The following is a 12,584-nucleotide window of genomic DNA, read 5'->3' as shown; positions in this document are numbered from 1 at the left end:
TGTCTTATCTTGCCAAGACAGGGTAGGATAATTCTAAGAAAGTTCCTTGCATTTGATAATGGTATGTCAGTTATGTTAGGCCTTAGCCAAAGTTGGTTGACTCAACATTGCAAACGAGATTTTGGGTGATTGCCCAGGTAGTCAGTTATCTCTGTCATTTGTTGCACATTTTGGATATCTCTCATTTGTTAAGTAATATTTACTCCCTTCTCAGATCTTTGATGGAGTTGAAGATTATTTAATTGTAGTTACTCTCTAGCAAAACTTTTGTTCTCAATATTGTTTGTTATATTTATCATTTGTTATTATTGTTTATAGTTATATTTGGTTTAGTTCTGCCTTATTTAGACAAAAGGGGGAGATGTAGGGTTAAGACAGCCCCTTTAGGGGGCGGGGTTTGCCTCGGGCGAATGCCTGCGAATAAATGGGCGCGGCTCAGCGGCTCGGCTCTTTTTCCCTCCCTACGTCCTGTACTACGCTGGAACTCTGGTTCTGTAAGTTTATCATTAAAGTGGTAAATATTCTTTGATATCTGCATTGCATTTATTTTGCGCGGATACACTGGAACTAGCTCTTGTAGTACAGGCTGGCCTCAGACTCACAAAGATCCGCCTGCCACTGCCTCCTGGGTTCTAGGATTAAAGATGTGTGGTACCAAGCCAGGCTTCATAGTTCTATTTTTAGCTGTTTGAAACCCTCCACACTGGTTTCAATGGCAGCTTCACTGATTTGCACATCTGCCCACCATAAACAGGTCCCTTCCTCTCCAGCATTTGCTGTCATTGCTTCCTGGTTGGTGGTCATGACTGGGGAGAGACGGGGTCTCAGGGCAGCTTTACTTTTCATTTCCTGATGTCTCAGAACATTCCACACTTTTTCAGATATTTTTCGGCCTTTGTGTGTCTTCTTTTTAGAGATCTTCCTCCCACTTAGTAACTGGAAGACCTGAGGTTTTCTGGTGTTGAGTTTTTGCAGATTTTCATATTCTGGAGGCATTAACCATTCTGTCTGTAGGAAGCTTCTAAAGGTTTTGTTATTGTTAACAGCTATTTCTAGGCATTTGTTGCTCTTGAGAAAACAGACACATGAAGAAAACCACATTAATGTTCAAGCTAAGGCATGCCAAGCCACGTCTGATGGGAAATTTCCTGTTGAAGAACCTGGTGTCCTGGTGTCCTCATCTCCCCCCCCTCTCTCTCTCTCTCTCTCTCTCTCTCTTCTATCTTTCTTTTTTCCTCAGGGTTTCTCTGTGTAGCCCAGGCTGTCCTGGAACTTGCTCTGTGGACTAGGGTAGCCTCGAACTCACAGAGATCAATGTCTCCTTAGTTCTTTTCTCTGCCTGAGAGAGAGGATGCTGCCCCACACCCCACATGGCTGAACTAGGGATGCTGTGTGATAGTCTGATTGGAATCCTGCAGAAGACTCTAGAAAAGGCTGGGCTAGGATGAGCTGGCAGAAGGCCAAGGCACTGCCTTCCTGATGTGATCTTAGCCAATCAGAAAAAGATTCCTGGTGACACTTTTGTTGCCAGATGAAAAGCCTGTGTGAAGAGGCCCAGGAGAGCTGGAAATCCCCTGTGTGACAGACTTCCCTCACAGCCCAAGCCCAGGCACTTCCCCCTTAGGAAGGGAGCAGGAGAGGCAGAGACCTCAGCTTATTGTGTGGAGGTCTGAGGTGGGGGTGAGGACACCGAGAGCATCCATCTCAAAGGTCCCTGTATGAACATGTTTGTCTGCCAACTGTTCCACACTGAGTTTGATGATCCTCTTTATGCTCCCTGTCTAGGCTGAGGAGATCTGTGTCCACCCTGAGCACCACAGCTGCTGGGAGCCCAGAGCCGTCCCTCCTGGTCTCTATATCAGTGTGTGCAGTGTGGGCCCCAGCAATGCTGCAGTTCACCTGTGCTGGCAGACCCCACTCGGAACGTTCCTACTGCCCCGTCTCTACCCCTTCCCCCTTTTCCTGGTCAAGTCTGTCTTCTGGTCCTGTCCCCTGTTTAACTAGGATCTAAAACGATAGAGATAGCATAATGGGAGGAGGGAGAGAGACCTATTGTTTAGTCGCTGGTGTTGCCAGGCACTGCTCCAGCTGACTGATCAGTAGACTCGGTAGTGTGCGCAGACCTGAGCAGACAGGGTGGGAAGCAGGCAGTGATCACTGACACTCGGCTGGCACCGTGTGACAAGCCTGTGAGCAGCCGTCCTGAAGCAGCTGCTCCACATCTTCAGCTTCTTGTCCTTGACACCAGGTGACTGCAAGTGGAGCCCTAAGAACTTATGGTTGCCTTTGATGACATCGTGGATGTGTGGAAGATTTAGACAGCAGAAGAATTTCTAAGAGAAAAGGTGAATTAGTTAACTTCTCAAGTATTTTCACTGGAATATCATGAATGCAAAAGATTCCTCCATGAGGAAGATTCCTGAGCCAGCAGGGCTGGGCCTCACACTGACCTGCTGTTTCCAACACTCACACATGGAAGTTCTCATGATTAACCATGTCACATCACTCTTTCCTGTGTGCACAGGAAGCGTTATGTATACAGTGGTCAGAGCATGGTTTACATTTTACAAGAATTCCAAGGTTAGAAAGAGGTTCAGTGACTTGTTGACTCCCAAGAACTCTGTTTTCTCACCTGAGGTTCCTCAGTGTCAGACAAGACAAAGGACAATCTCTGTCCGCTAATACATGGTTGCTATTAATTCTCTACTAAACCCCTCAAGAATCACAGTAGTTTTAAAGTAACTATCTCAAAGTTATCTATACTTGACTCACTTTTTTCTTTTGTATCTTTAAACCCCAAACACAGGCAGTCTGCAGTTTGGACAGCTTTACCCTGTAACTGAGAGAAATTGTCACCTCAAATGTTCACCCAGTGGGCTCCATGAAGATACAACCATGCACAGCACAGAGAGCCTTTGTAAACAATGTCTGCCCAGAGACTGGTGACACGCTTCAGCTCGGGTGCTGATTGGCTCCTCTCCTGGGACCAACCCAGTACTCACAGAGGCTTCTACAGATTTTTGCTCTCTGAAGGGCACAGCAGGTGTGCGTCCTGGTGGTTGCCATTACCTTTTCCTTAGAGATGGCTGTGCAGGTCCCCAGCCTCCTCCTCGCAGCAGCTGCGGTGCTGATGGTGCTGAGCAGCCCGGGCACCGAGGGCAGAGACTCCCCAAGTAAGTGCAGGGTGGGGGTCTCCAGAGCCAGTACTCTGGGGAACTGGATCTCGGGACCCTGGGGATGCTGGGATGTGGGGGGAGCATGGTAAGATTGTGATTTTAAAACAGTCTCTTATCATAGATTTCCTTTACCTGGAAGAGAGGACAAGGCTACATTCTCATTTCTGTGTTCTAGTACTGAAGTTAGGATTTTGCCCACTGCACAGGCTGAGGCTGGCATATTAAAGTAGGAGGAGACAGAGTTTAAATCAGAACCCAGGGCAGGACAAAGGGAGCCTGGGGTTATGTCTGAGGAAACAGCAGGGTTGACATAGCAACCCCCTACCCCACCCCGGACACCCCCATCCTCAGCTCCCTGTCTGGAGGAAATGCTGGGTCCTGAGATGGGGAAACAGGGGTCAGTGATGGTCTTGGAGTTTTGGTATTTGAGGAAAATTCCTGGTGTGGAGTGGAGGTTTAAGAGGGCAAACTCTAGGCATCCAACCCTGAGAGAACCAGCAGGCAGGAGTCTAAATTTCTTCAGCAAATGGAAGTTGAGGACTCTAGGTTGGTAAATTGATTTCCCAGAAAAAGACAGGCATAGAAGGGAAATGTGTGATACACACGGAGACCCCTCAGTTTGGAGACGGGGGTGCTTTATATGCTTCATACAGAGCCCCTGCCCCGCGAATGCCTGTGCGCAGTTTAACCTCCCTTTGCAGTTATTCTTGAGGTGCTCCGTTCTGTGAGTTCCAGGACAGCCAGGGCTGTCACACAGAGAAATCCTGTCTAGAAGAACAAACCAACCAACCAACCAAACAAACAAAAAGATGCTCTGCTGACTCATTGTCCAAGTAGGCAGGACCCAGAAGTCTTTCAGCTGGGACTCTCTGAGAATAAAAGCCCCCTAGGGTTGGGCAGGTCAGGGCCCTTTGCGTGCAGGAGAAATCTCACGTGGTTGTGTTGGGTTATTTTTCTTTTGATCATTTTTTATTAGTTTGTTGAGAATTTTGTACAGTGTATTTTGATCATATTTTAGGCATAGTTACCCCCACTTCAAAACTCCAACCAGACCCTCTCTATCCCACCCAACTTTGAATGTTCTCTTTAAAAAAAAAGTTTGTTGTTGTTTTGTTTGTTTTTCTAAACAGGGTCTCTCTGTGTAGCTTTGGAGACTATCCTGGAACTAGCTCTCTAGACCAGGCTGGCCTCGAACTCACAGAGATCCGCCTGCCTCTGCCTCCCGAGTGCTGGGATTAAAGGTGTGTGCCACCACTGCCTAGCAAAAAGGAAAAACAAAACAAAACAAACAAACAGCAACAACAACAACAACAAAAAACCCCACACTAAGTACAATTTGTCCTTTCGGGGATATTCTTGTCGTGCTTCGCTCCGTCTCTTGAACTCTTTACTCAGAAGGAAGCTTCCGTCAGGTGTCCAGGAGCCCCGTGGAGGCGGGGTTCACTCAGTCCCGGCCCCTCTAAGCAGGGCGGGGTTCCCTCCCGACCGCCCGTCCCGAGGCTCCGAGATCCCTAGAGACCGCGTCGTCCCAGCCTGAAGCGCCACGCGGGGTCAGATCGCGGGCTCCGGGGTCTCCGCTGCCCGCGCCGCCCCAGGGCTGACCGCGTCCGTCCGCAGGGGATTTCGTGTACCAGGTCAGGGGCCTGTGCTACTACACCAACGGGACGCAGCGCATGCGGGGTGTGGACAGATACTACTACAACCGGGAGGAGTTCGTGCGCTACGACAGCGACGTGGGCGAGTTCCGCGCGGTGACCGAGCTGGGGCGGCCCACAGCCGAGTACTGGAACAGCCAGAAGGACTTCATGGAGCAGAAGCGGGCCGAGATGGAGACGGTGTGCAGACACAACTACGAGGTGCCGTTGGCCGTCACCTCCTTGCGGCGGCGTGGTGAGCGCAGGGCGGGTCCGCGGGAGGCGGCGGCCATTAGGGGCGTGGGCCTGAGGGGGACACCGCAGCCAGGGTTCCCAGCGGTAGGAGCTGCCACAGCCTCCTCCCTGTTTACCCTGCCCCAGCGCCTCCTAGAGTCTCCCTCCTTCCTCACCTTTGTCCTTTGCCCTGTGTCCTGTGAGGCCCAAGCTCCCCTCTGACCGCGGTTGTGCTGTGAGCTGTGCAATCAGGCCATGGTCAAGCCTACACAGGGAAGCTAAACGGGGGAGAGACCACGATTCTGTAACGATGTGTTTTAACTTTTGGCGTCCTGTAATTATTCAACTCCATTTTATTTCCCTGATTGTCCCTTCGAGGCCGAGGTTATCCTGTGCGACTGGTGGTTGGCTGCCTGGCACTGACCTGAAGTCATAACTGTTGTGTTCTCCGTGCTTTGAGGTAGACTGTGCTGACTTGGACCATACTAAAAGTTTGTGATACAAAATCTGAGGGGAAAAATACTTAAAAAAAAAAAAAGACAAAATGTTAGGGGAAAATACAAGAGAAAAAAAAAGCCCTGGGCTGGAGTTACGGACTGTTCTAGAAACTGAACTCAGGTCCTCTGCAAGAGCTGCAAGTGGCCCTAAGGCCAGCTCTCTCCAGCCCCAGGCTTTCTTTCCCGAGGGGAGGACGCCTGTGCTTTACCTACCCCAATCCTAGAACTGTCCTGGAACTAGCTCTTGTAGACCAGGCTGGCCTCCAACTCACAGAGATCCGCCTGCCTCTGCCTCCCGAGGGCTGGGATTAAAGGCGTGCGCCACTACCGCCCGGCTCTAGAAACTAGCAGTTCTTTAGGGGTTCCTGGCTCCATTTCATCCTGGATGAAACCGTTGCTATGTGGGCATCATTACTTCAGCCCCTTTCAGGAGACAGTGCTGGGATTGCCCTCTGAAGCTTTCACGCAAGCCGAATCTGGTGGGCATCACCTTCCTTGGCTCATTTCTACGTCTGACACAGTCCCTGATACTCCAAGAGCCTCTTAGATGCCAATTAAAGGGTCGTGTGAGACATCGGGTTCATACTGTACATCACGACTAATGCTTAACACAAGGTTGCTTATGTTTTCCCCTCTTGCTTTCCCTTGTTATTCAGCTGAAACAGTCCGCTGTTCTGTCCTGTAGGCAGTTAAGTCCTCACAGCAAGGGAGTGCAGTGATGGCAACAGTAATCAACACACTTCACTATGGAAAGAATACAGGGGGGAGGAGAGAACATAGGGTGTCCTCAATTCATGAAGCACTGTAGTGCACGCTGTTTTCACCCAGAATGGATGAAAGGGAATGCAGGGAGAAGGCTTCTGAGGTAGTGGGCACGGTGTGTACAGTCAGTCGGGAAAGACACTTTCCAGCTGTGCATGACGATCTGAGGAGATGAAGGCAGTGATGTTGTGCTGGAGTTATTTATGCATTTCTTTTTCAAAAATTATAAACTTAAAATCACAATCATTTTTTCTTTTGTCTTAATACATTTCATGTTACATAAGAGCAGGGCCACTGTTATTTTCCTGTTGACTGCTAATGTTGTATTTGTGGAGTGGATCTTCATTCAGTGTTAGAGCCCAGGCAATCCCATCCCACCTCTTCTCCATGGGGACCCTCCATGTGCCCCCATCTCACTCACCGTCTTTTCTCCTCTGTTCCCCAGAGCAGCCCAAGGTGACCGTCTCCCTGTCCAGGAAGGAGATCCTCAACCACCACAACAGGCTGGTCTGCTCGGTGACAGATTTCTACCCGGCCCAGATCAAAGTGCGCTGGTTCCGGAATGGCCAGGAGCAGACGGAGGGAGTTGAGTCCACACAGCTTATTCAGAACGGGGACTGGACCTACCAGGTCCTGGTCATGCTGGAGATGACCCCTCAGCGGGGAGACGTCTACACCTGCCACGTGGAGCACCCCAGCCTGCAGAGCCCCGTCACTGTGGAGTGGAGTAAGGGAAACTTTTATTTCACTGTGGGCCCCACATGACATGGGCTGTTTGCTGTTATTACCCCATGTCTCTCTGATGACATTGCCCTACCCCTCCAAAGTCACCCACCCCATCCCTCCAGTGTCACCTGTCCTGTCAATTTTTCTGCAAAGTCTGATTCCACTACTGAGTTGAGAATTACAGGAAACCAGATCTCTTGTTTCACAGTAAGGGCATCAGGAGAACCCTGACCTCATTGTCTTTCCCGACAGGAGTTCTGGGAGATCACTGCATACACTGGGAACTCGTCCCTAACATCCAGAGGAATCGGCAGTGATAGCTAGTGCCTGGGTGTTTGGGCCTGAGATTATAGCTATGTCACTCACTTCTGTGCTGGCCACCCCTGCCCTCCCTCCCCCTCACTCCTGAGCTCTAGGTCTCTCATCTGCCCTTCCTTGCCTTGGATAGGGTCAGAACAGAGAACTGGTCCTTCCAGCTTCTTCACCTCATATGACTCAGGCTGGACTTTAGGCTCTCAGTCAGGGCTGTTGGGATGTGCGGGGACAAGGCTGACATCCAGGTTCTGCTCCCCAGGCGCACAGTCTGAGTCTGCCCAGAGCAAGATGCTGAGTGGCATCGGGGGCTTTGTGCTGGGGCTCATCTTCCTTGGGCTAGGCTTTTTCGTCCGTCACAGGAGCCAGAAAGGTGAGGACCCTGGGACACTGGCGTGGTAGGCAGTGCTGAGGAGAGGAGCTGGGCTGGGGGTGATGGGCTGTGCTGGGGGGAGGAGCTGTGCTGGGGGGGAGAAGCTGGGATGGGGGTGGGAGGACACGGGAGACCCCAGGGAGGACACAGAATCCAACTTTGCTGGCTGAGTGACTGTGCCACAGCCGTGCTGGAGTTCATTCTGGGACTTCTGTTACTGTCCACTCTCACTGCCTCCCTTCCAGAATTCCCACCACTGAGAGGGCATGGACCTTGTTTTCCTTCCTTCTGGTGGCAGCTTCATCCATTATGTGTGTGTGTGTGTGTGTGCCGGGGGGATGCTCAGGGTCTTAGTGAACTCATGATGAGAGAACAGCTTCAGCTAAGCGCCACGTCCTGTTGTCCCTTGGGCTTTGTGAGCAAGTCCCTGTTTCTATAACAAGACCTTTCATTATGTGACTTTTTTTGTAGGACCTCGAGGGCCTCCTCCAGCAGGTAATATTTTATCCTTTATCTGGAGGGGGTACAAGTGTGTGGGGGGGTACAGGTGTAGGGTTGTGGGTGTTAAGGAAGGGCATGAGGCGGTGTACCTGCCACAGTCCTGGTTCATAGCCTGTCTCTGCTGTGGGGTTGAGATTGTCACAGCTGGTGTCTTTAGCTCCAGAAGTTGTTCCTAAGCAGGACTTGGCCACCACCACTTGAGTGGCATCTTGAGGGGAGCCTGAGCCATGCCTTGAGTTTAGACACCAAGATATTGCCTGCTCTGTGCCCCACACTGGAGTCATAACCTTGGGAGTTAATGGTGGCTGGAAAAGACTGATAGTTCCTGCAGAGGAGACGGATCCCTCCAACTTACCCACAAGATCCTTCATATTCCCTGGGGGTGGTGGCTTCTTTTCCACCTCCCACACGTTTGTGTCCTGTGAGCTCTGTGCCCCCTTTAGCCGCCTTCACCTCTGCACAAGTGATGGGGAAGGTGGTGGCAGGGCCTGGACACAGCTTTCTTTGTCTAACTCAGCAGAATCCAGGAGGAGAGTCAGGCATCTCCAGGACCTTTTGTGACCACTCCCTCTCTCTGTCTCACAGGGCTCCTACAGTGATTCCTGGTGTTCTGGCTGAGTTGACTGTCACACTGTAGGGCCTGTCCCTGCCCTCAGTTCCCATCTGCCCCAGCCTGCCTGTCCCTCTCTGATTCAGAGTCTAGCACTGTGCCAGTGTGCTCAACAACTCTGCTCTTATGATCCCTGACTCCCCAAGCTCTGTCTTTGGCTCTGCTCCTGGGCTGATTCCAGAGACCATGTGTACTGCAGCACGATCTGCTCAGACCCCCAAACCTTCTGTTTCCATTGTCCCATAGGACTGCTGAAGAGATGCCCTGAATACATTTCCTTCTTTTCATAATTAAACATATTCTGAATTATATGTATCCTGAATCTTTCTGAGCAGGAATGGGTGGAAGTAGTGTGGACAAGGTGACCTGTTGGAGTACCCTGCACCTAAGGTTGCAGTCTACTGTGTCTGGACAGCTCTCTGGGCTTGGGGCAAAATGAGGGAGAACCCTCTTTCCAGTAGGACTCCCTCCCTACCTGGATAGTGCCTGACCTTATCTGGAAGCTGTCCTTAAGCGTGGATGCCCGACCCACCTCAAGCGTGACCTTTGACACACATCCCTGGAGATGCTTTCCCCCTGCTGTCATATAATAACTAGGTTTTGTGCTCCAGCTGTATGGTAGGACCATGCTGCCAAACACAAATTAGATGATGCCCAAATGATGGTCCCATGTTGTGTATCTCCCTTGCTATGGAATAAAGCTGAGCTGTAATACTGAAGCAGTCTCCTGGAAAGCTGTCTCTGCCATACTCACAGGCTGTACAGAGCCTTGCTTGCCATTTCTGCCTCCTTTGCCCTCATGGCCTAGTGGCCAGCTGATGAAGGGGAAGAAGGGAACTCACAGTGACCCAGCTAAACTGTGGCCGGAGGTAGTGGTTTATGCTATGAAGGCATTTGGAAGCATCCTGGGCTCCATGTAGGGGTGGGCTGAGGAGACAGGCCCCTGCTGTCACGTCTTGATGGCCTGGCTTGTACTTTTGCTGTTTAGTGCACTGTTCTCTTTCACCGCAGCCCCTCTCAGGTTGGTGAGGACAAAGCAACAAAACATCATAGAATTGTTGGGGACAGATGTCGTAACGTCTGATCACCGGGTTCCAAATGCGTCCTACGAAGTCACATTGGAACAATTTTCATTTTTTAAAGATCACAGTCAATAATAAAAGTATCTTTTGTGGTTGCAAATGACAAACACACAACTCAATCCTGTTTTGTTGATGGAAGGAAGCTGGGACTGGTTTCAGAAGTGACTGGATAGAGCTGATGAGAGTCGTCTGTCCTCAGTGTCACCGCCATCTGCCCGATCTCCTTCACTGCATCTCCTTGTCCCGTGTGTGTCTATATGGTGTGCGCTCTCCCTCTTTGTCTCTTGTTTCTCTTCTGTATTTCACTGAACAGAGCCTTTTCTCCATTTTTCTGTCCACACCTTTGTCATTTGTTCTTTTCTCTTGCTTTCTTTCGCATCTCTATTTTCCGAATCTCTCCTATTACCTCAGATCTTATCTCTCGGTGTGTGTTTCTGACTCTGTTGTACGTACCAATTGTTGTGGCACAGGTATTGGGCTCAAGTAGGTCTGTGGAAAGAAGACTCAGAGGCACCTTTAGAATGACTTTAGCCTTGACTGCAAGGTGGATCCATCTCTAAGAACTGAACTCTTTCCTTTCACCTGGAGCTTCTTTTATTCTTCTCCAATTTACATTTTAGCAAGTTGATTTCCATATCTTCAAAATAACCGGAGGAAGCTTCCAAAAGGACAATGCCAGGAGGTACCATGGTTTTCCAGGTTTCCCCAACCAAGTTTTGTATAGGCTTTGTATCCTTGGGAAACTCTCAGGCAAGATTCACCTTGGGAGACAAGAGAAACAAAAGGTATCTGCTAAACACAAGATGGATTGGACTAGGTGCTAGCACCTTTTAGTCCTACAACCAATGCTTTGACAATTTTAGGGAAATCATTACTGACTGATGTGAGCCACAAGTGCTATATAGCAAAAGTATAGCTGACAGACCATCAGATAGACTCACAGGAGTCTATACTCTGAGAACAACCTGATTTATAGAGCTTCGGGAACACTCATCTGTAGCAAGCTGCGTGGTATCACACCTGATGGTGATGTATAATCAACTCCTGAGATGGCTAAGGCCTGACCTATGCTATGATCACGCAATGATTATCAGCTGCCTGCATATGCGTGAACCTATGGGCAGTGCCCACCTGGCAGTTCAGGGTTGGCAGCCCATGCCTACTTAAGGGCTGGGAGAGGTTTGCCCAAGGAGAGAGGTCAAAGAGAGAGGAAAAAAGGAGAGAGGAGAGAGGTCAACGGAGAGAGAGGGGAGGAAAGGAAGAGAGAAAGAGAGTGAATAAAGTCCTGGAATAAACTGCAGTGAGAAGAGCTCCGGTGGTCGCTTCATTCCTTGCGGGACGAGAGTGGCCGTGACACTCATCTTTTGAATAGTCACTGTCAATTCTGTTTTGTTTTGTTTTTGTTTTTTGAGAGAGGGTTTCTCTCTAGCCATGGCTGTCCTGGAACTAGCTCTTGTAGACCAGGCTGGCCTTGAATTCACAGAGATCCGCCTGCCCCTGCCTCCCAAGTGCTGAGATTAAAGGTGTGTGCCACCACTGCCGGTGTCACTGTCAATTCTGTAGAAATCTTGTGAAATTAAGATGTTTCTCCCTCCCATAATGGGGCTCATCCAAAATATCCCACCATTGTGTAAGTTATCCATTAAACCTGACTTTTCCTGTGTTGGCAACTGGATGTCTTCTCCAATACTGTGGGGCCCTGCTGTGAAAGCATGAACTCAGTCAAACCTTTGTTCTAATTGTCAAATCTACATAAAGCCAGTCCCCCACAATTATCCTTATTGACAGGGCTCATTGAAAAGAAAGGAGCCCTGAAAGGAGGCACAGATCAGAGAGAAAGTATGACTGCTTTTATTAATAAGCAGGTCTGGGTGGCCCTAAATTCTCTACAGGCAGACTTAGGCAGGTATAATCTACTAACTGTAATGGATCATTAAAAATTGCTGGGGGAATCCCAGAGGGCAGTGGGAAGCAGGTCCCAGGCAGGGCCAGGGCATGAGACCACACAGCAGGTCTCTGAAGGTGGCTGGTCTCTGGCGGTGTTCCATGTGGGTGGTGGGTGAGAGACAGACAGGCACACCATGTAGAGTAAGGTTGGATATTTATTTAGTGGTTGTGGAAGGGAAAAGGGGAGAAGGGCAGAGAAAGAGAGAGAAAGAAGCAGGAGAAGGGGAGAAGTGGGGAGAGGCAGAAGCTGCCTCTTCGAGAGGAAGATGAAGAAGAGAGACTAACACTAACCATTGCTCTAACCCAACCAGCTATTAATATTCTATATTTACCCTTTACCTTGGTTTCAATTAACATAAGATCATAGCCCAGGAGATTAACTAGTTATGCTTTTATCCCTAGAGATAAAGAAAAAAGGCCTGGGTCACTAAACAAGCCCCAGAGAAAGAAATTCTTTCTTACCTGGGTGCCAGTAGAGACAGCACCAGGATACTTGGCCTTGGGGGCAGGGCAAGCTCCATCCTAATCCTCCCAGTATCTCCTGGGGAACTTCACAGGCATGCCCATACGGAGACATAAGGTGCCTACCTTACCAGTCTTTTGTTCATCCTGTTAACCCTAAAAAATACATGCATGTTAACTATGTTAACTATATACACTAAAGCATTGAGATGGGAAGAACAGTGAAGGACAGCAAGAAGGAACTGTGAGGAGCATCGAAAGGGAAACA

At 49.6% G+C, this 12,584-nt stretch overlaps 1 protein-coding gene across 1 annotated transcript; it reads left to right on the top strand.

Annotated features, from left to right (window-relative positions):
• The first annotated feature begins 3,038 nt into the window (after positions 1-3,038).
• On the top strand, positions 3,039-9,508 carry LOC121435294 (rano class II histocompatibility antigen, A beta chain-like). The gene is made up of 6 exons (XM_041634529.1): positions 3,039-3,173; positions 4,794-5,066; positions 6,749-7,030; positions 7,604-7,714; positions 8,186-8,209; positions 8,801-9,508. Exons 1-6 carry the CDS (start codon positions 3,083-3,085, stop codon positions 8,812-8,814), a joined length of 795 nt encoding a protein of 264 aa, XP_041490463.1. The 5' UTR covers positions 3,039-3,082; the 3' UTR covers positions 8,815-9,508.
• Positions 9,509-12,584: the final 3,076 nt, after the last annotated feature.

This window comes from Microtus oregoni, unplaced genomic scaffold (assembly GCF_018167655.1).
Source record: "Microtus oregoni isolate MIOR12 unplaced genomic scaffold, Mior012 000046F_ref0000063, whole genome shotgun sequence".
Classification (NCBI taxonomy): Eukaryota; Metazoa; Chordata; class Mammalia; order Rodentia; family Cricetidae; genus Microtus; species Microtus oregoni.
The sequence above is the reverse complement of the archived record's forward strand: the minus strand, read 5'-3'. Positions and strand labels throughout refer to the sequence as shown.

Excerpts from the sequence above, each read along its gene's own strand:
- LOC121435294 (XM_041634529.1), top strand. The coding sequence starts at position 3,083 with ATGGCTGTGCAGGTCCCCAGCCTCCTCCTCGCAGCAGCTGCGGTGCTG. Across the intron at positions 3,174-4,793 it reads CGAGGGCAGAGACTCCCCAA|GGGATTTCGTGTACCAGGTC; the intron begins GTAAGTGCAGGG and ends GTCCGTCCGCAG. Across the intron at positions 7,031-7,603 it reads CCCCGTCACTGTGGAGTGGA|GCGCACAGTCTGAGTCTGCC; the intron begins GTAAGGGAAACT and ends TCTGCTCCCCAG.